We start from the raw sequence: 22,459 nt of genomic DNA, 5'->3' as shown, positions 1-22,459 counted from the left end.
AGACCATGGTAGGTTGGTCAACCATGGTCTACCATGTTCTTCTCATTTAACAAAACATGGTCGACCATGTTCCCTGAACCATGGTAGACCATGGTAATACCATGGTAGACCATGGTAAACCATGGTCAACCATGGTTGATTTCGCAGGGGATAGCACAGACGTCGAGCAGTACTTCAATTCAATTCAATTCATTTATTATCTTAAACCTTACGGTTTATCAGTACCAATATATACATTATATATACATGACAGCTAATTACAATACTCCTGGTTAGTATTGATAGGATTATTGTAAGCCTCTACTCCTACTACATGTATATCAACCCATTTTTTCTAGAAGGGGGCTTATATACGTTGTATCTGTTCTATAAAGTTACGGCTATGTTAATCGACCAATACGAAGATGTTTCATAGTTGTCATTATCATTCCATTAGGTATTGTTATACTTCCATTGTTATAATTCCATTGTTATAAGATATGGCGTTAATCGCATTCTATGATATGCCTTTGTCTCTACACGAGTTCTCATTTTCAGGAGGTAACATTATACCTTCAACTGCATGTACAAAAACTGAATCTTGCTTTGGTTGAATTAATCGAGTGATGATCGAGTTGTGTTGCTCTTGAAACTTTAATTAACTTTTTCTATAAGCCGAAGACATTTAACCCATCCGGAATACTCATGCATTTGTACCGCATGGGCTTTCCATTGTTCATAGTTTTCAATTGTTTTCAAGATTTGGGTGGATTAACGATTTTGTTTACATTCTCTTGTGGAATCTGTAAATAGTCATGATAAGTAACTTAATTCGATATTTCCCTTCCGAAAGTGCCTTACAATGCACACTTTACAGGCGAGGCTGCTAAACATGAACAACTGATTCTGTCTTCCGGTGGAAGAGTTCATAAAATGCGTATATTGACGTTTCAACTGCTCTTGTTGTCTCTTTCTACAGAATGATGCTTCGGTGATGTACCAATTAGTCGACATCAACACAACATAAAAATCCAAGATGACAGCTGTCTAGCACTACCGGACTACCCGATTCATCTCCGTATAATGTCTTGTGAAGTTATCTTGAAATAATTTATATGAGATATTGTCTTAAGGGGCCGCGGTAGCCGAGTGGTTAAGGTGTCCCGACACTTTAACACTAGCCCTCCACCTCTGGGTTGCGAGTTCGAAACCTACGTGGGGCAGTTGCCAGGTACTGACCGTAGGCCGCCGGTGGTTTTTCTCCGGGTACTCCGGCTTTCCTCCACCTCCAAAACCTGGCACGTCCTTAAATGACCATGGCTGTTAATAGGACGTTAAACAAAAACAAACCAAACCTTAATGATGAACTCTTAACTACCTGGAGTTGTTGACATGGAAACTATGGAAACATCTTGCTTCGTATTGAGATGTTTTAGAACATTGTGGTCTTTACATATGTATGCCCAATTCATACTATATTGAGATGATAATTTCAAGCTGTTGGGCAAAACTCTCCTTCAGTAAATGATATTACAGTTTAGTGTAGTGTACCGAGTCAAAAGTGTGATAGATTACAATAGGTGTTGTTATTTTTATCTTATTGTTTACTTCCTTTTAGCTGGTAGCATCTCTATACCCTCTCTAGGCCAAGCAGAGTCTATATATTTACTTTTTTTTCTTTCTCAAATTATAAGAAGATCATGAGCTTGCATTGAGCTTTAAAACTAATAACAAACACCAACACATTATGATAAATTAATATTTAATACATGTTATCACAGATATTCATGTTTATATACAATGAAGTCACTCTTTCTTGTTTATTAAATAACAGAGAAATGTTTTCAATGTCAATGTCATTCATTGGAGTGTAAACACAGCTGACGGCTACAAGTAGACAACATTTCAAGGAGACAGTCTTAACCTCAGAGTAAATAGCCTGGGTGGGCTACATCGTGGAGGGACAGACATTGATGATAAAGTAGTTGACATTGATGATAAAGTAGTGAGATTTGGCTGATTTTTTTATCCAGCATGGTTATAAATGACCAATCGAACAAGTTGAAGCCTGGTTAGCTGTCTCCTGGTTTGTAGGACTTATCACAGGCTTAAAAGTCAGAAGTTGACCAATCGGGAAATGCTTGGATCTGTGTTGCGATGACATTCAAACACAGACCCTACAGTGTATCATGCTTATAGATACCACAATTCCATATGTCTCTTTTTATATCAAGTATTTTAACATCTTTTTCGTATAAGACTCCTAGAAAAATTCAGCGAGTCGCTCCTCGCTCCTCAACTTCTGTTCCAGCTGCATATACTTGTGTGGGGCTTGTTCTTTGTGCCTGAAATGACAAAAGATACATTAATTTGATGGCGGGGGAAGTAGTGGCGTCGGTGGAGTGGGAGAAAAGCGGATTACACATTAAACCCAACAAAATCCCAGATCTCACATCCCTGCACTTCATGCATACACATCAGTCTGGATCTAAAACAATGGTTAGAATTGTCCCTGTTGTCTCCAGCACATCACCATGACGTCATCAAAACAAAAAACAAAACAAAATGAAAAACAAAAAAATACACAGTACTGTGGTTTTCTACCCCATGGTTTGTCATTGCTAGAAGAGTTTAAAAAAGCAAAGAAACATAAATGGCGGTTACATATAAAATATATACAATTTCCCTATATTAAAATGCTTCCATGTGTAAAAGTGCTAATGGAATCTTTGATAGTGAAATTGTATTTATTATGGAGATACCATCACTCAAGACTATCATAGAATGGTTGATACATATATATATGGACCATGGGTTGGGAATTCGTGTCAAGTTCCTGTGGGCTAGTAGCTAAATATAGTAAGCCACAAACATCGGCAGGGTATTTTTCATTTCCTCAATTGTTTTTTTTAAACAATATAATTTGAATACTTCATCAAAGGAATTTATTCTTACAAAAGCAGACACATTTTTTTTTTTTCTAAATCCATTAGCTGATGAACATTTTATCAGTACAAGACATTATTAGATCTGTAATAGCATCACTCCCCCGCCATAACATATTACTCAACACCTATAAATAGAATAAATCATGCTAAAAACCAAACACACCACAGAATTACTATAAATAACAAAGACTTGATTTCAGTGTCCAGCTAGCCTATACATGACCTCCTAAGAACCACCCAATATGCAAATTTGTTGATCTGTGGTAAGTTCGGAATTACATCGACCATCTAAGGACAGATATTTAAATCATCATTACATATCATCCCTCTCCTTTAATCCTATGCAAGCTACCAACAACTCCCACCAACTAACCGTCAAATCTAATCTTAAAATTTCTGTTTAAATTTCATCAAAGATCAGTCTGAATTTGACATAATTGATCAAATCAGCAAAATTTTTAGAAAAAAAAATCTTCTTAAAAGCACACTTTAGATGTCAATCATTAAAGATATTATCTCAATGAGACAATCCCTTTCTTAAAAATACAATTTCACATTGACAATTCCAAGCCTCAAATTAAATGAACTGATTTTTCAAGTTTGAATAATGACATTAGATTTCAATCATGGCCCACCTATATTGATCAAATTTTTGGCAATAGCAGCTTTAAAACTGTATGCAGTGAAAAAGGCTTTTCAACTGAGTACAAGAACTTTAGGTGAGTTTGGAAATATATTAATTATATTTAGATATCAGCAGTGCTTTCACTAATTGGACACAGGGAATCCCTTTGAACATTCCAGTAATTCTGCTGCTTTTGTTTTAAGCAGTTAGAATATGCCCTATCACTTATTTCGGCATAAATATGTGTTCCATTAATTAGAAATGTGCACACTCCTGTCAATATAATATAGACTTTATTTAAAAAAAAAAAACTAATCAATTTGATATGTAAATGCTTGTGACAATTTATCAATTATCAACTGTTTATGAGGTCAATATCATGATGGTGTTATACTTTGTTTCCAGGTTGGTAGAACACAATATTAACTGAATCAAAGGTTGTTTTTTTATATAAGATATGAAATTTGTTTGCAAAATGGTGGAATAGCAGTAAATTTATCTTGATAACAGGAAATTTACATTAATGGGGCATTGTGATATCACAAAGATTATGATGTTATAAATGCAATTTAACTTCGTGTTTCTAAAAATAGAAACATCAGGTCAATATCTCAAAATATTAACCTTCACAAGGTTTAGCCAATGAGAACTGAGGAAAGTCGTACCATATTTAATATATCAAATTATTGAACTGGTTTTATATAACTCAATCTAATAACTTTGACACTTATGTAACATTTTCATCAATTAACTTCTTTTATTACCTTGCAAGTCGCAGATCGAGGATGTGTATTCTAAACAAGGCTTCACTACAGTAGTCCAGGTAGGCTTCCTCGTCGTCTTTAGACATGGCTACCTGATTCTGTTGGTACCAAGCCTGCTTCTTCTCCAGTAACTGGGTCTCCTACAGAAAAACAAACAATAGCCAAAAACTATTAGTTAATGCAAAAACGATAACACAAAAGACGCTGTCAGCATGCACACATGAATTGATAAATCGATATAAAGAAAACTGTATAAAAAATATACAATTGTAATATACCACAAACAGCTGTCCAGAAGCTTGGTTAAATCGTAATTGTACCAGACTTCATTGTCAACTTGGTTAGACAAAGAACCTCATTTCTAGCTAAATCCAGATCACAAATCATCGAAATCCCATCAAACTTATCACATAAACTCTATAAATATCTTTTTCTGTCATAATTGTACAAAAATTCCTGACAATATTTTTCATGCTTTACATAATTATTTGATAACCAGACACAAGATTGACCTTAATTTGAATTTATATGACAACCAAGGATGGCTTAACCCTCAAAATCTCAATATATGGGTTTATAATAACATTCATGCTACATTATCCAACTGGTATATTTTTCATGATATACATCAAAGGATGTTCAGCCTTTTTTTATTTCCTGCAGATGTAATATAGTATTGATTTTTTTTTTTTTGTCTAGCTAGCAAATCACTTAGTGCTAGCTGAAATTGGCCTCTAGCACAACTGGGCGGAATTTAATTGGCACAAACCTTTTCAAACCTGGCTTGAATGAGGTTGGCTTTGTCAATTAGTCGTTTCTTGAGATCGCCCAAACAGTCTTCCTTGAGCTGGTAGGCCTGTTGCCTGGTGATTTTATCTGGGTTGCCCATCTGGGCAAGGAATGGAGCCAGGTAGTCAATGTCCATCTCTTGTTTTCGCATTCTCTCCTCCAATTGTAGGCGCTCCTAGAAGGACCACAAGGCGTGAATGTAGTTAGAATCTATCAACATCAGCCGTCAACATGCTGTGACACGACAGAACTAAAACAATGCTCCATTTAGCTAACTTTATGTATAACATCCCCGGGCAGCTGGAGATCGTGACAGGTGATGCATTTACCTAATATACAGATCACGCCAGTACGGGCTGGTGTAGTTATCATTACAATTAACTAAACTCAGCACCTATTGTGAGACAAAGGCAAAATACGTACCTAATATACATATCACGCCAGTACAGGCCAGTATAGTTATACTTACAATTAACTTAACTCAGCACCTATTGTGAGACAAAGGCTAAATAGGTCATTACCCTAGAACTCTGTGAAGGCCTGTACAATATCAAGGTCAAGATTCGGATGTATAGAGCGGTACATGTATACCTGAAGAAACTAGCTAGGGCAGATGTGATTATATTTGACCGAATCCTTTGCAGTAGTTTCAACATTGTAATGAAGAGAAGAGGTTCACTGGGCCTGCATTGCTCATGAATATCATGACTCTGGGTTTCAAGACATTTCACCATGTGACATTAATGAAACCAGATCAAGGTGCACATATATCATTGTAAGCAAACTTGCAATTGGTAGCCTTTCATGCCATCATGCTGACGATCATGACCCATGAGCATTTTGGTGGTTGAGAAGAAGTTTTGGGACGATTTGAACACATTTGACCTAATGTACTGATGAAAGTGGATCAGGTCAATCCTTTGAAAAAATGTTGGTAGCCGCTCGATTGCAGCAAGGAATTGGCCCAATATGATCTCTTAAATGAGTCCCTTGGTTATTGAAAAGATAACATTCAAATATCTGAACACATTTGACCCCCATGACCTTGAAAAAAGGTCAAGGTTTATCCTTTTTAACAAACTTGGTAGGCCTTTAAGCCAGCATGCTACTGATGTTATATAATGATCTTTGTTCCTTTGGTTATTGAGAAGAAGATATAAAGAATGACTGACACTAGATACGAAACAGATGGATGTTGGATGCTCACAACAGTAAAATTCATTTGACTTGCCCTTTAACTTAAGGCAGGTGAGCTAAAACTTATATAACCTGGTGTGTGAAATCAGGAATCTTAGCATTATAATATTATACAGATATTTTACATGGCCTTAAAACTTAACTCAATTTCAGCACAGGTATTTTCTAATGAACTTTATGCATATATATATCTTCCATACATTGATCATGTTATAATATAAATGTATACCGTAAATGAACACAACCATTTTACAGCTAGTATGCATATTCACAGAACAATGCGTAGAATCATTCATATAACCACACATTGTGCTAGGTGAGTTAAATGTTTTGTAATTCCAGAAGCAGAGATTTCAACATAACACCTTTTATTGACAAGAGCATTTGATGATGGGTGTAGCAGTAAGAGAGAGTGTCAGGTACAAGAGAACTGTTGATACTCTGATCCCATTGTAAACACATTAATAAAGATCTTATTACATTCTCATTAGAGAGATAATTTGATAAAGACAAGTGGGTGCTGTGTGGAAAAGCATGCAGATCAGATTACAGCTGGTGCAATCAGGTGTGAAATGTGCTGTTGTTCTGATTTCAGGCTTACACCTAGCAGCACTGTGTTAGGGAGGGGGAAGAGACAGGGGGAAAAGTGGGTGGGAGGGGGATGGGAGATGGGGAGGGGGCAGAGGGAAAGAGAGGTGGAAAGGGAGGGGGAAAGAGAGGTGGAAAGGGGGGGAAGAGAGGTGGAGAGGGTGCAGGGAGAAAAGGAGATAGGCAGGGGCATGGAGAAAAGAAGGGGAAAGGGAGGGGAGAAGCGACAGGGAGAAAAGTGGTGGGAGGGGGGGGGGGAGAGTGGAGAAAAAGAGAGGTGGAGAGGGTGCAGGAAGAAAGGAAAGCAGGCAAGGGGGCAGTGGAAAAGGGAGTGGGGAAGGGTGCAGTTAGAAAAGGAGGCAGGAAGGGGGAAAGGGAGGTGGGGTCGGTTGGGTCAGGAAGAAAGGGAGTTGGGAAGGGGACAGGGAGAAAGGGGGGTGGGAAAAGGGACAGTAGCAAAGGGAGGTAGGAGTGGGCAGGGAGAAAGTGAGGCAGGAAGGGGAACAGTGGGAAAGGGAGTTGGGGAGGGGGCAGGGAGAAAAGGAGGCTGAAAAGGAAAAATCAAGGAAAATAGAAAAGGGTTTTTTCTTAAGTTAAACAAGGGTAGAGAAAGAAAATGGGAAGGGGAAACAGTGCAGAAATGTGAGAAGGGAGGAGGAAATCAATAAAGAGATAGAAAGGGGAGGAGCAGTTGGGAGGCAGGCAGATGGAAACATGGGCAAAAGAAGAATCTATGATAAAGAGCCCAAGGAGGAAATGTAAAGGAGAGTAGACATGGATAGAAAATAACCAATACAATTGAAACGGATTATCTGACGCAGTTTTAGCATCAGTCTCTCAGGTGTAAGACAGCTCAAAGCTTTCAATTTGATATTGATTTCATGATACACAGAGAGAGTTCTATATATGCTGGTATGACTCACAGACATAACAAGTATCAAATTTCATTGGCTGTTACAGTTTTACAATGCATCTGATATATATATAATATATATATATACAGCAGAACAGTGTTAAGATTGTACACAGAAAATTCACTTGAAGAAATTCAATTATAATCATGGCTGGGAAGAAAACTGTAAAGGGTTGATGGAAAAAATCATTGCAATTGAGGATATAAAAAGTGGTGTAAATGCAGATTTTAAATGCCAGAAAATGTACTCCTACTAAACTACGCTTCTAAAAGTAGAAATAATGTCGGGGTGATTCTTTTGAACGGAAATCCTGAAACAAGATTACCAAAGTACTTCTGTTTCCTTAACGCATGCCTGCCATACCAGCAAAGCTAACACAGATATCTAGAGTAGAAATTCTCCTAGAACACAGAAACTCGTTATAATCTTCATCTTCGCCATGTTCAAATGCTGCATCACTCCTGATTCTGTCACACTAACAAAGCTTGCGCACTAAGAGATAAAGGCAGATATATGATAAAATCTTTTTTATTCTTAAAAAAAAAGTGTCTTGAGAAATTTTCATTCTGTGACATTTAAACCCGTCATTTTATAGTTGAATTAATTAGATAGTCCTGGACCTTATCTATTCATAGTTATCATCAATTGGGTTTTTCTAATCATTTTATTTTATACATAATCAATAACAAAATCTACTGGTAAATTCTAGATATCATGTCATGCAGCGTATACGGTATATCTTCACTCTAGAAATGAGTCATAGCTAGATCTTTATCAAATGTCTTAGAAATAATGAATTATTTATCAAGAAATGAAAAAAAATTAAAGGCACACTCATCAGAATTTTCATGATTGGAAAAAAAATCTGCGTAAGATATTAGAATGATTCATCTGCCCTACAACCAGACCACTTTGACAAAGAAATCACTATATTTTATCTAAGAGTTTATTTTTTTCATATTATGATGAAAACAGGATAATTAAACAAAAGTTTTCCCATTCAAATATAAAGTTATATAACATATAAGAAAAAGTGAACGAACACGATCATCCAGGCAAAGATTGCAAAGTCAGAAAAGGATGTTTCTCTGAGAGAGTATATCATGAGGTTGAAGAAATGAGATATATATATCCTTCAGATAAGTGACATATATAAACAAAGGGCTATAACTCTGTATAAATTGAAGCACTTCATCTGATTGATTTTATGCGATATTTCCAAACACGTACTCATTAATACAAAATTTGATTCCCATGGTCCGTGCATATGGGGTATATTATATATACAAGATTTACACAGACAAAAACACACAAATAATCTTGAACATAGATCCATAAACTAATTGAGAAGAAAACATTTAGTATAACATCACCAAACCATCAAGAGGAAAAATAATTGTGGTTTCTTGTGATTTTTTACTTAAAAAATATCTTGTCATCTTATAAAGTAATAATGATTGGTCCTGTTGATTATATATATGTACCAGTGATTAAATTATGATATCATTAATATTAGTCCTGGGAACAGAACCTGTGATACATTATACGACCTTGACAAAGACATAAAGACACTATAGAGGTCAAATTCACGTGGCACAACCTGTGGGGACACAGACTTTACAAGATTCCACAACAAATAAACCATTCACAAATTACACAACGCAATACCAATGTGATCAGTTGATATCATTTTTAATAGGTTTAAGCAGCCTTGAAAAACATTTCCCACAGCTTAGCTTCCATAATTAGTGGGATTCAGGAGAACTACCCCCACATAACAAACACTAATTGAAGGAAACGCATTGAATGAAAAATTACAATGCCTTTAGCAAGACAATAAAGAAATAATGCATGCTTTGTCAGGACTAATCAGGAAAAATTCATCATTGTACTCGATACCCCTCTGTCTTTGTACTTGCTATAAGGAGGAGCAATGGAGAAGCTAAGCAGTGGTTTTTTGTCTTATTTGTTCTTATGTTTCATAGAAATCTGATTATTTTAGTCACTATCGACTAAAAATAATACTATCCCCACTGCCAGTGTCACCGCAGGAATAAATATCTAACAATGCTCTAATGATCCATCTGAGCTCAAAGAGAAATACGCAAAACAAAATCAGCTTGTATCAGAATTTTTTTTTTCAATGTAACTAGAGTGACAGTGGGAAACAGATATGTAATGGATTATAACAGAAAATGGTCATGGGGAGTGGAGGTCGGTAGTGGGGAGTGGAGGTCAGCAGTGGGGCGTGGAGGTCATTAGTGGGGAGTGAAGGTCGGTAGTGGGGTGTGGAGGTCAGTAATGGGGTATGGAGGTCGGTAGTGGGGTGTGGAGGTCGGTAGTGGGGTGTGGAGGTCGGTAGTGGGGAGTGGAGGTCTGTAGTGGGGAGTGGAGGTCGGTAGTTGGGTGTGGAGGTAGTAAGTGGGGAGTGGAGGTCGGTAGTTGGGTGTGGAGGTCGTTAGTGGGGTGTGGAGGTCGGTAGTGGGGAGTGGAGGTCAGTAGTGGGGAGTGAAGATGGGTAGTGGGGAGTGGAGGTCGGTAGTGGGGTGTGGAGGTAGTTAATGGGGTGTGGAGGTAGTTAGTGGGGAGTGGAGGTCTGTAGTGGGGAGTGGAGGTCGGTAGTTGGGTGTGGAGGTCGTTAGTGGGGTGTGGAGGTCGGTACTGGACAGTGGAGGTCAGTAGTGGGGAGTGAAGATGGGTAGTGGGGATTGGAGGTAGGTACTGGGAAGTGAAGATCGGTAGTGGGGAGTGAAGGTCTGTAGTGGGGAGTGGAGGTCGGTAGTGGGGTGTGGAGGTCGTTAATGGGGTGTGGAGGTAGTTAGTGGGGAGTGGAGGTCGGTCAAGTGGGGTATGGAGGTCAGTAGTGGGGAGTGAAGATCGGTAGTGGGGAGTGGAGGTCGGTAGTGGGGTATGGAGGTCGGTAGTGGGGAGTGAAGATCGGTAGTTGGGAGTGGAGGTCGGTAGTGGGGAGTGGAGGTCGGTAGTGGGGTGTGGAGGTCGGTCAAGTGGGGTGTGGAGGTCGGTAGTGGGGTGTGGAGGTCGGTAGTGGGGTGTGGAGGTCAGTAGTGGGGAGTGAAGATGGGTAGTGGGGTGTGGAGGTCGGTAGCGGGGTGTGAAGGTTGGTAGTGGGGAGTGAAGGTTGGTAGTGGGGAGTGGAGGTTGGTTATAGGGTATGGAGGTCAGAAGTTAGATATGGAGGTCAGTTGTGGGGAGTGATGGTCGGTACTTGGGAGTGAAGCTCGGTAGCGGGGTGTGGAGGTCGGTAGTGGGGTGTGGAGGTCGGTAGCGGGGTGTGAAGGTTGGTAGTGGGGAGTGAAGGTTGGTAGTGGGGTGTGAAGGTTGGTAGTGGGGAGTGGAGGTTGGTAGTGGAGGTTGGTAGTGGGGAGTGGAGGTTGGTAGTGGAGGTCGGTAGTGGCGAGTGAAGCTCGGTAGCGGGGTGTGAAGGTTGGTAGTGGGGAGTGAAGGTTGGTAGTGGGGAGTGGAGGTTGGTAGTGGGGAGTGGAGGTTGGTTATAGGGTATGGAGGTCAGAAGTTAGATATGGAGGTCGGTAGTGGGAATAGAGTTTGGTAGTGGGGAATTCAGGTTGGTCATAAGGACAGTTGTGTGAGAACTTACCAATTCTCTTCTATGTTTCTTGGCCTTCTCATTCCTGTCTGTGTCATACACAGAAATTTCCAGCTCAGATGCTGTCTCCTCCTTTGTTCTCTCATTCAACACTTCACGGACCTGTAACAACCACAAAACAAATCATTATTTTATTCATTGGGCATTGTATTAAATACTTCCAATAAAGACACATCAAACTGTTATCCTAACATAAACTTGACATAACATTTAAAAGTATGATTATTGATCACATACCTCCTCTTCGGACTCCCGGACCTCGTTACGACATTTCTCCTCTGCTTTTAGCATTTCCAGCAGCATCTCGTACAGTTCCACATTTTTGTTCATCGGGGAGGTTGGATCCACCTGTTAAATGAACATGGCACAATTTTTTTGTAGATTTAGCAATGAGCAAAGAAAGACAACTTTTACAAGACAAGAAGACAGCAAATCATACTATTTAAAACAAAGAGTTTTATTTTTATCGCTGTCAAAATGATTTTAAAGATAATTTAAGATTTTGTTTTCAATAGTTAAATATCTTAATGAAAATATCATATTAAACAAACCTGGAAAGTTTGATGCATCTCAGGGTTGAACGTGAGGGTAGCGCCTTTCTCGTCCCAGTTGGCAGGTTTGAGGAACTCTCTTGTGGAAGAGGCTATACGTGGGTCCTCTGTGTGGTAAGTCAGCTGGATCTTGTCCTCGGACACCAGGAACATCAGCTCAGCAATGTCTTCACTCGCCACTTTTTTAGGATTTCTGTGAAACTTCTGAATCATTTTCTGTAACGGAAAATATAAACAACAAATGTATTCACTGTTTCATGCATTGTTTGTTTTGCTTTGTTTTTGTTTAACGTCCTATTAACAGCAAGGGTCATTTAAGGACGTGCTAGGTTTTGGAGGTGGAGGAAAGCAGGAGTACCCGGAGAAAAACCACCAGCCTACGGTCAGTACCTGGCAACTGCCCCACGTAGGTTTAAAACTCGCAACCCAGAGGTGGAGGGCTAGTGATAAAGTGTCGGGACGCCTTAACCACAGGCCACCACGACCCCTTAAATGCATAATGATGTACGTAAAGAAACACATTGTCAAGCACTCATATGTACCATTGAACATAATATACCATTAGGGTGGTCAGACGGTATGGGGTTCTTCTGTTTTCCTCCACAATATGATCCCTTGCATGTTTCCAACTGAGCCTAATTTGAACATATTTGTAAACAGGAAGTGAAAATGAGGACCTACCACAATGGGTCGCATGTTGTTGGCACCAGTACCATCCTGTGGACCAAATTTCTTTGTCCGTTTTCCAAACTCTACTTGTTTGAAGTACAGGAAGTCATCCCTATTTTTATACTCCTCACTCATCTCGGACAGACTCTCCACTCGCTTGACCAGTCCGTCCACTCTTGCCTCATCGTAAAACAACATGATTCTGTCGTTCTCTGGGCCAGGGCTGCTGGCCTTAAACTGGTGTTCTAAGAAAATATGTCATAGTTTAGCTAGGATATAACACTACCCGTACAGTAAGGTGCAACTAGTAAAACATCACTTTTAAAAATCTGATGAAACTTTTCATAAGAAACAACAATATCAAGTTTCTAACATTTTTCACTTGTTTAAAGTAACTTCAGAAGTGAGCTATCATTTTTAAACCCTACTGGAGCTATGCTACATCTCTGCCGACAAACAATTGCCACCCTTGACTAGTCAACTATGGCGTTATTGTAAAATAACATGATACTTTGACTCTGAGCAAGAACTGCTGGCCTATCTTAGTGCCCTTATATACATGCCCCTCTCTCAACCTCCAATACAAATTATCCATGGGCCTGTAAAAAGCTTGGTCTTTTCATGCATTTTTTTTTTCTTAATTATTTATTTTTGATGTATCATTGTTATAGAAAAACAATAAAATTGAAAATCCTTACAGACAATATGTTGCAGTACAATATAACGAGCTGATCAATAACTGTTACAACAAGCATTTAATTCCTATTGCACCTTTTAGACACTTGTGTCTTCCAGGGTCGAAAAACTCTGTATTCCAGCCAGATCGATGATTGTGGACTTTGGTACACAGCTTGTCCACACGATGTGCAAAGTACTCGCGTACCATGATCAAGTCAGTCACTGTAGTATCAAACACAACTGTCTTAATAACATGCACATAGACATTGTCATCAATATATATCTTACCAGTACTTACTATTAAATTGGTATATTAACTTAATAATCAAGGAAAAATTACAAATATGATATGTTTTACATAAAAAAAATGCATTAAAAAGTGTTGGCCTGGTTATTTTCACTTTCAATTATCAAGAAAGTTTTTCCTACATTTGATTTTGTCAAATCCTTGACAGTTTTTTTTAGAGGAAATCATTTTTAACAAGCATACTGGGTATTACTATTATAAAGCAATAAATATCCTCTTCTGGCCCATCCAAAAAATTAGTAACAGTGACCTTGACCCCAAACCCCTAAAACTTGAAGTTGTCCGATATATTATGGTCCTTTATCATTGTGTGAAGTTTGATCAGAATTCCGGAATGAACCCGCTAGAGTTCTGACAAACATTGGCATCAGATACATATGTAACAAGACAAGTTGTGAGGTAATCTGTAGCCCCCCCCCCCCCCCCCCCCCCTCCAGTTTTTCACCCGTAGGGGAGTAATATTCCAACTTCGCCCCATGCATACGCCATATTCCATTATTTTTCTGTAATTGTTCTTTTGTTTAAGTTTGTGTATAGAAGTTTCCACTTGTATACCTACATTCACGGTTTTCGTACATGGAGAGTTTGGACACCAGGCCATCCTTCATCAGGTAGTGTGCAAACTTCTCTAGCTTGGCACGCTTATATAGTTTAGTTTTCTTCCCCTGTGGACACCTCATCTGGAAGTCTGCAAGGACATAAATTTTCAAATGTAGAAGTTTGTAAACATGTCCTAGTTGGTTGCGGAAACAGCAAGGGTAACATGCCACAGTACCAGCAAGTTGTAGCAATAGCTGACCAGTCCCTGGTTGGGCCTGATCAACCCAGCCAGCGCGCCTCTGGAGGATGTAGTGGAAAGCGCCGAAAGGGCTGAGGAAGGTGGATCCACCTGATGATGGGACTGGCACGCATTTGATTCAGTTATCCAGTGTATTCAAGGTATTGGTAAGGGATATTAACGGTTAGCAAGAAACATTTACTGTCACATGAAGGGCCATCTTCGCTAACCAAGGGTTACTCTACGCTAAGCTCAGCTTAGCGTAGAGTAACCCTTGGTTAGCGAAGATGATGAAGGGCAAACTATGCAATTTTACACATAAACCTCGTAGATCATTCATTTATGAAACAGACAATCCAACTATTAACATGTACAACTGGTATACCAACCAAAAATGAGACAAAATCTATCTAGCGAGGAAACAGAAAACCTGTCCTCATCAGACAATAACATCCAGTGACAATACGGAGAGAAAAGAATACCTGTCAAACGAGAACAGAGTACCCAATAAATTGTAAATTAACTTTATACGATTACATGTATATATTATACTCACCTCGTAAGGAGAGTTTGATTGGCTCCACCCAGGATGGAGGCATGTCCAGATGTTTGTCCATTTCATTTTCTTCCTCCTGTGATATATAACATATCTGATTACCGTACATACTCATATAATAGATAAACATTTAAATAGGCATGAAAGATTCATTGTGGCAATGAATTTTTTTTTTTCATTTTTTTTTTGTAATGAGGTTGTGGGCCACCAGCATGCAGCAAAGAAATGCATGGGTAAATGGCATCGTTCAGGTTAATACCTATAATGTCAAGATTTTTTCTACTCTGAATATGACTGGGATATACGTTACTATTATTAATTCGCTGATATTGACAAATTTTTTGCTCTAAATATATGCAAAAGGAAAATACATACAATTTATGTGAATGACTAAAAATTTGTACAAGGAAAATACAAATGTACCATGAAGGCTGAAGACAATGGATTTTTGACCTTCCTAATTATACACAAAATGTAAAATGATGAGTAATATTCTTACACTGGAAACCATTTTTGAATTACATAAACTTTAAAAAATTGTATAAAACAATACAATCACATGAATATAAACACCATGCAGTCCCCCACACTAGAACTCTGACTATATTATCTGGTGAGCAAGTGATCTTGTTTTAATTTGTTAATATGGTACTCTTCCAACACTTGGATTAAACCTGTACTCCTGGAACCCTGGTTACTGTTATAAAGTTGGTCATGTACAACACGGACAGAAATAATTCAGTTTTAAACTTAATAACGGTACCAGTGTCACAACATACCATTAGGATATATATCAACTGACACGTTCAATTTAATAATCACATCCAACTTCTATCGAGTACATAATTATAAACTTACATGTGGGTGTAAGGTCAATCTTATAAACTGACTAACAAGTGCGGGGAGTGTCGTAAATAATTCTAAACTGATAATTATATTTGACCTATCTTTCTTATATAAGTCAATATAAATTATCACTGACAGCAAAGGCCAGTAATTTATCATCTGAAAGCAATTTATGTAAAGCAAAACCAATCCTTCACGATAATATTTCTTCACTGACAATACAGGTGGATTGTTAGTGCTTGCTGCATATGTGTCTCATTTAAATTACAAAAATATGTACATGTCACCGAAAATGCCATAATACGACAGCAACCACACCCAGAAATCCTTCCTTCCTGTACAAATAAAGTCCCTATTTAAAAAATTATTCTAAAAAATGAAAAATTTCCTTTTTTTTTTTAAATATTAAAGATAATTTTTACTTGCACAATAAAATAATTTCTAGTGTATAACCAAAGTCAGTCATCATAAAATGGGCATGAAGCTCTTCTACGTGTAATTTATAAACCTAAATTTTAAACAGCACAGCACACAATACCATCCACCATGAACCTGTCACAATATTGCGTGTGCATTTCGTGATACGTGCACATGTACCACATTGAAAGCTATTCACTCAATACTGGAAATGTATGAAAATACTGTTATATTAAAAATGTTAGAAAACACAATTTAAAAGTCACTGATAGTACAACACAGTAATGACTTCATAGCTTTTAATTAACAGTGATTTGGAAGGCTTTCATTTCAGACTTGGAGTTTGCAATTTTGATCCAATCAGAATGATCTGAATCAGTTCCTGCTGTCTATTCCTCACAATATCAAAGTTAATGTTCTCCACTAAATTGACTTTTCTTATAGTATCTGTGTGACAATAATCCCATGCCTGATAATAAGCCCATGCACTAATGTCTCTTTTGCAGCTTGGCGAAAAACTGCAAGCAAATACTATTTCAATGTCCTTCAATAAGACCATCATTTTCTTTGAATCAAATTTGATGAGTCAGCCCCCTGGGCTTCAGGCTACATAAACTAATTATCCCATCTGATGATAATACCACAAATATTTGCGATAAAACATGGGTAGATAATGACCATGCTTAAACAGTCACAATTTCCAAATATCTACATATGCTGAGAAAAAGAGGAATAAGTTTAAGTGGGAATCTGCAGCTAAATCATTTTATAGTGATGTAGCCACCAACTACAACAAGGAGACCCAATTTTAAAATGGTTCACGATGTGGTAAAACCGAGCAAATAAAAAAAAAATACAATAGGAAGGGTTGGAAGATTATAAGAACCAGTAACACAGAATTACTTTTATGGGTCAGGAACAAGACTTTGATATTGTGATGCGGAAAAGTCTCCCACCATTGTCAAGACTCAGGACTACTCTCCCAATCACTGTACCAATTATGATTAAATATAGGTAGGCAGTTTATATGATGACAAAAAGAACCTCAGAGAAGGTGATCTGTGTGTTGTCACGATGAAGAGCATTCAACCGTTCATTGCCGTTCTGAAATGTTGACACTTTCAAATGTTAAACGTTGACTCAAGGATCTGGTTATTCATACACTGGTGGCATGCACAGGTAAAATAAATACAAATAAATTCTATCAGCTAGAAATTTTCTATCTATAAGTCTAAAGATTACATGAGACTTAAATTAATTAAGTTTCAGTATTTCTGTAACATTATGTAAAATTACTCATTCAGTTCATCATTTCACCATGCTAAAATATTTGATGTGAAACATGCATTGATTTCAAACATAAACGTGATCAAGATTTCAACACTCCAAACAGCACTGATATAAACCTGCATCGTTTCTCCTTCACATTCGGTTCGAACCCACTGAAAAAACTGGGTAAAACTTAAGCAGGAAATTCAATCACTCTGATATTATCATCCCTGCTTCCTCATAATCAAAACTCAAAATATATTGTCAGATGAAAATTTCACAACATCCAATATGCCATCTTCAAGACAAAAAGAAACACCAGCCACTGAATCCTAGCTTTCTTACCTCATCATCGTCCAGATCTCCGATATCATCCTCCACATCTGGAATCTTCAGCAAAGGTTTCTCAGTAATAGGAAACATGTATTCCCACCTTGTACAGTCTCCAAGATCATAGCTAAGACCCTGAATGGCAAATGGTGTAAGAAAAACAGATTTATAAACACACTACAAAAATAGCTCCACTGAAATCTATACTTACTGTCATAACCATCTAAATTGGTGGTAACCATATGGAAATTAAGTTTAGACTTTTAAAACTGAATATAGAGTATATAAATTAACATAGTCCCATAACTTTTAGAAGTGTAGAAAATTAAAACCAAACTGCTTTCAGGAGTCCATTCAAACTACATTGTATACACAACTCTCAGAAAGATCCCAAATTTTAACTGGAAAGGACAGTTTTATAGTATATAGCCAGCTGGTATGATTATATCATATATTTATTTGTTTAATGGAAATGCTTAAAATTACAAAGTGTGAAACAACAATAAAAGGATCAAACAATGCAGTATGGGTATCGAATGATGCCATATAATTATAGGTTGAATAGAATTTCTGAAAATAAATAACTGTCCTTGATTATGTTTTACGTTTAAGTTATAGGGACAACACATTGGATATATATAAATTTCTGAAATCTATGGATATGCAATTTTGTGCTTTTGTCATAGTCGCTTAATTCTACTGATCTGTCATAAAGTATGATAATAATAATATATTGATAACAGCTCTGAGACAGCCATACTGCTGTGATATAGGCATATATACTAGTATTAAACTCCAATTTATTATCATTTAAATTATTATAAATAATTATATATAGTCCAGGGCTTACCTTAACTCCATCAGAGCAGTCCTGCATATTAACCCAGAAGTTGGTCGCATTCCATACAGATTCAATACCAAGGTAGCTCGGGCTGTCCACTGGGTGGGATAGGCCTGTGAAGGGCTCAATGAAGAAGCTCTCTGGGACTTCCCTACGTCCAGCTAGGACCAGCACCCAGGCATGGACTCGCAGACCATATAGGGGATCTGGTGGGGGCTTTTCTAGCTCCTAAAACACACGAATGATAGTAGTAATTTGAAAGAGAAAAAAATGAAATTCTGAAAGAAAAAAGTTTCCACAATGAGCAATTTCAACATCATGAAGGAAGTATTTTTCTTTAGACCAGTGTACGTAATGAACACTATCAGAAACTGATATCTGTCCAAAACACAAACTTCAAAATATAGACTAAACAAATTTTGGGAAAACTTGTGAAATACCTAGTTTATGTCTGTATTTGAACTTTCAATTTTAACCTTTAACCAAAATTTAACCTTGACAATTTATATCAATGATATTTCAATGCAAATTTTGTCTACATTACTTTATGTTAATATGAATTGTATGATTTTGAGTCAGGTTAAGAGGATTACCCAAATCTTGTATTGGGATAAACACAGAAAAGTTATCTAACAATCAGGTAACTCTTTAGAATATACACTGTTAATGTGTGTCTATAAATAGGAACATACTGCAGCTTTTTCCTCTGCTTCCTTTTTCCGTTGTTCCTCCTCAGCCTCTTTTTCAGCTTTTGCTTTCGCTTCTTGTTTTAGTTCGAACTTGCTGCGTAAATCTTTGGGAGCCTTTACAGCATATTTTTTCTGTTCCTTCTTTTGAACCTCTTCTTTAACCTGCAGGGTTGAATATTTTACGAAAAAAAAAAATTAAAATAAATATCCTTTAGCCATTCCTGTTGGCCTGAATGGTAGTTTGCATACTGAGTGCATTAATGGGGAAGAAACACATAGAAAATCACCATGGTCAAGTAGGTATCCCAAAATATTTTTGTACGCTTTCTCTTTTTATAATTAAATCAACTGTATCACAGCTAGTATATTTACTAGTCTTACATACATAAAACAAAAGGAATACTTACAAACTATATTACAATATTTGGAATTGCAAGCTCAGTAAAATGCCAAAAGACATCATGATCAGGAAAAATAGCCATAAAAATACATGTTTTCATCATAAAAAATTAAACTTTACCTCCTCCTTTTTCTTCATAAGAGGACAGATTTCCCGCGACTCGTCGGCCAGGCAAGTCTCTCGTGTGGCGTAACCATTGACTACCAAGGCATCATATCCAACCCCTATCAGCAAGGAGCAGAGTAGGGTGCTGTAATCAAAACAGTTTCCTTTCTGGCGCTTCAGGATGGTGGTTGGTGACAGTAGTCTTCGAGGCTACAATTAATGTTAGCTGAAGAATTAATACCAGAGTTATAATCTTACTAAGTACAAAACAATTAAGTGGGTGTCAAATTAGTGCTAGATATGTATTAACGGGTCCCTCTATATCTATATCATGTAGTAAATAATACAAGAATTTTGCCTCAACAGTTTGCAGGTTGTGGGTTTTTTCTCCCTGGGCCTGCTGCCCCTGGTTTTGGATGGGGCCTTTTGTCTAATTTTGGAAAGATTATTGGTGAATTGGAAAAGATTTTTTTCAGGAGTATTTACTGCAAATCTTGGAAATTTGGCTTGAATATAAAATCATTTCAATTGGGAATGAGGCCCATTAATGACCCCTAAAAGCCCTCAGAAAAAGCACTGCATGGGGTGATACAAAATACAGAGTGTCAATTCAAAAAGTATACAGTATCTACCAATTTTGTTACTGGAATAACTCATCATGTTTTCTGATATGGCCTTTTTGCAATCTTGATGCTCTAACTACTAATTGTCGGTGAATAGGAAGAAGAGGGTTTCTTAATTAAATACAAAAACAGAATCAGGATTTTTCCTACCAGTTCCGTTTGAGGTTCCAATGTCTCAAAGTTGAGGTAATCCGCAACAAATTCAGCAGCTCCTTCCCAATTATACAGCTCTTTGAATTCAAGTTGTGTGGGCCTTATAGTGGTACATACAAATTTCTGTAGAGAAATGAGAAATGAGAATTAAAGGCTTAAAGAACATAACAGTACATTCATATTCATCACATTAAACCTTTAACACAGTATATAATATATTAGTTTCTCAACTTGGAATTAAATTGCAAAATAAGCGACTTTGTTTTTGCTTATACTTTTCTTTCAATTAGAACTGAGTTCTAAGAGAAGAAGGTCTGTTTGACTTGTAGTACAGACTTTAATATTTGACTGATATTGTTTCTGTCACTCAGCTGACAAAACATGTATGCTTCCGGCTCAGATGGTAGAGTCATGGATTATCGGGCCAGACCTTAGACTTGATTTGACATTTGCTTCTGTTCTTTTAAACGAGTACCACAAGAAAATTGGCAAATTCTACCGTATTTAGTTGCCAATGTGAATGAGGTGAACGCAGAAAAAAACTTTCCTGCAGATTTCCAGAACATTAACGTTAATACATGGCTCTACCATCCAACTTAAAGAAACACCCTCATCAGCTGAGCTTACAGCAAAACTGCACTTGATTTACACTATGCAAGTTATCTGTACCCAATCCTTTTATCTTTATCAACATTGAATAGCTTTGATATCAGCTAGGAAATGTTGACATGGTTGAGATGTAAAGTAAACATTTCATAGTGTGTGTTACTCCAATAATATTAGAGGTTTACACGACAGGAAACTTTTGACAGGTCGCAATATCCACCAATGTAATCAGGTGGAATAAGACCTCATATACGTATAGGAGTAAGTGTGTGTTAAGTCTGATATACAATCATACCTCTGTTCCACATTCATTGACAGGGTTGAGCAACAACGGCTTTCTGTCCCTGTACAAATGCACATATTGTCTTCGAAAGTTCTCTGCATATTGTAGAACCAGATTTTCTTTAGGTAAATTTTCTTTATATGAGGCAGGGAATTCTGTTTGATCAAACTCTTTCATGGGTATTCTGAAATAGAAATGATGCATAAAAGTAAACAATGTTTGTTTATTTTGTTTTGATATGGAAAAAAAAGCCTATGAAGACTCAAATGATTAAGATTGGGACTCCAGGGAGATTATCACTCAGAAAAACGGACATTTGTCAAGATTAATTTAACAGCAGGGTAAATGAGTTTTAATTGTTTGCGTACGTACATTTGTATACTACTACAGTCGATATTGCACACGGACATAACAAAACAGCCGAAATGTCATTCAATTTACTATTTTATTCCGAAAATATATAATCTAATCGCCATTATTAAAACACTTACGATAGGTCAATAGTCGGGGGATGCACCACGATTTTGTTGAGCTCATTTTTTAATGCCTCAGCATCTTCCGTGAGTTCTTCAGTAACGGTTAACTCCGGGATTTCTTTTTCGCCATCTTCATGAATATCTTCCTTTTCTTGATTTTCCTCTCCTTCTGTTGCTATGTTATCTGGTTGTTGTTCTGCATCGTCGGCCATACTTATCTCTATTTAGTTTATTTACAGAAAAGATGCACGATCCATCACAATCCAACCACAACGTGTGCCTAACAACACACTGTTTAAGATTGTTACGCTATCGTAGCAACCATAATAAATAGTACATACATCTATTATAACAATCCCAACACGGTTGTTTAAAACGCAAATAAAATGTTATAGAATGTGACCAATTAATTTAGACACGATCAGCAATTACTCTTGGACTATAACAAATTCA

At 37.4% G+C, this 22,459-nt stretch overlaps 1 protein-coding gene across 1 annotated transcript; it reads right to left on the bottom strand.

Annotated features, from left to right (window-relative positions):
• Nucleotides 1-1,722: 1,722 nt before the first annotated feature.
• On the bottom strand, nt 1,723-22,300 carry LOC117323373 (dynein regulatory complex subunit 7-like). The gene is made up of 17 exons (XM_033878549.1): nt 22,022-22,300; nt 21,543-21,714; nt 20,639-20,764; nt 19,881-20,075; nt 19,364-19,522; nt 18,681-18,899; nt 17,846-17,965; nt 14,969-15,044; nt 14,194-14,322; nt 13,421-13,549; nt 12,662-12,894; nt 11,981-12,196; nt 11,667-11,777; nt 11,421-11,531; nt 5,086-5,280; nt 4,317-4,456; nt 1,723-2,324 (listed from the first exon to the last, which is right to left on the bottom strand). The coding sequence occupies exons 1-17, from the start codon at nt 22,216-22,218 to the stop codon at nt 2,243-2,245; spliced, it is 2,610 nt and encodes an 869-aa protein (XP_033734440.1). The 5' UTR covers nt 22,219-22,300; the 3' UTR covers nt 1,723-2,242.
• Between the last annotated feature and the right edge of the window lie 159 nt (nt 22,301-22,459).

The sequence above is a fragment of the Pecten maximus genome, chromosome 3, assembly GCF_902652985.1.
Source record: "Pecten maximus chromosome 3, xPecMax1.1, whole genome shotgun sequence".
Classification (NCBI taxonomy): Eukaryota; Metazoa; Mollusca; class Bivalvia; order Pectinida; family Pectinidae; genus Pecten; species Pecten maximus.
The sequence above is the reverse complement of the archived record's forward strand: the minus strand, read 5'-3'. Positions and strand labels throughout refer to the sequence as shown.

What these genes read in the sequence shown, in the direction of transcription:
- LOC117323373 (XM_033878549.1), bottom strand. Translation starts at nt 22,218, where the DNA reads ATGGCCGACGATGCAGAACAACAACCAGATAACATAGCAACAGAAGGA. An exon ending in TTATGAAGAAAAAGGAGGAG is followed by an intron (nt 19,523 to 19,880) that starts GTAAAGTTTAAT and finishes TCAACCCTGCAG; the next exon opens with GTTAAAGAAGAGGTTCAAAA. An exon ending in ACTGCTCTGATGGAGTTAAG is followed by an intron (nt 17,966 to 18,680) that starts GTAAGCCCTGGA and finishes TTTGCCATTCAG; the next exon opens with GGTCTTAGCTATGATCTTGG.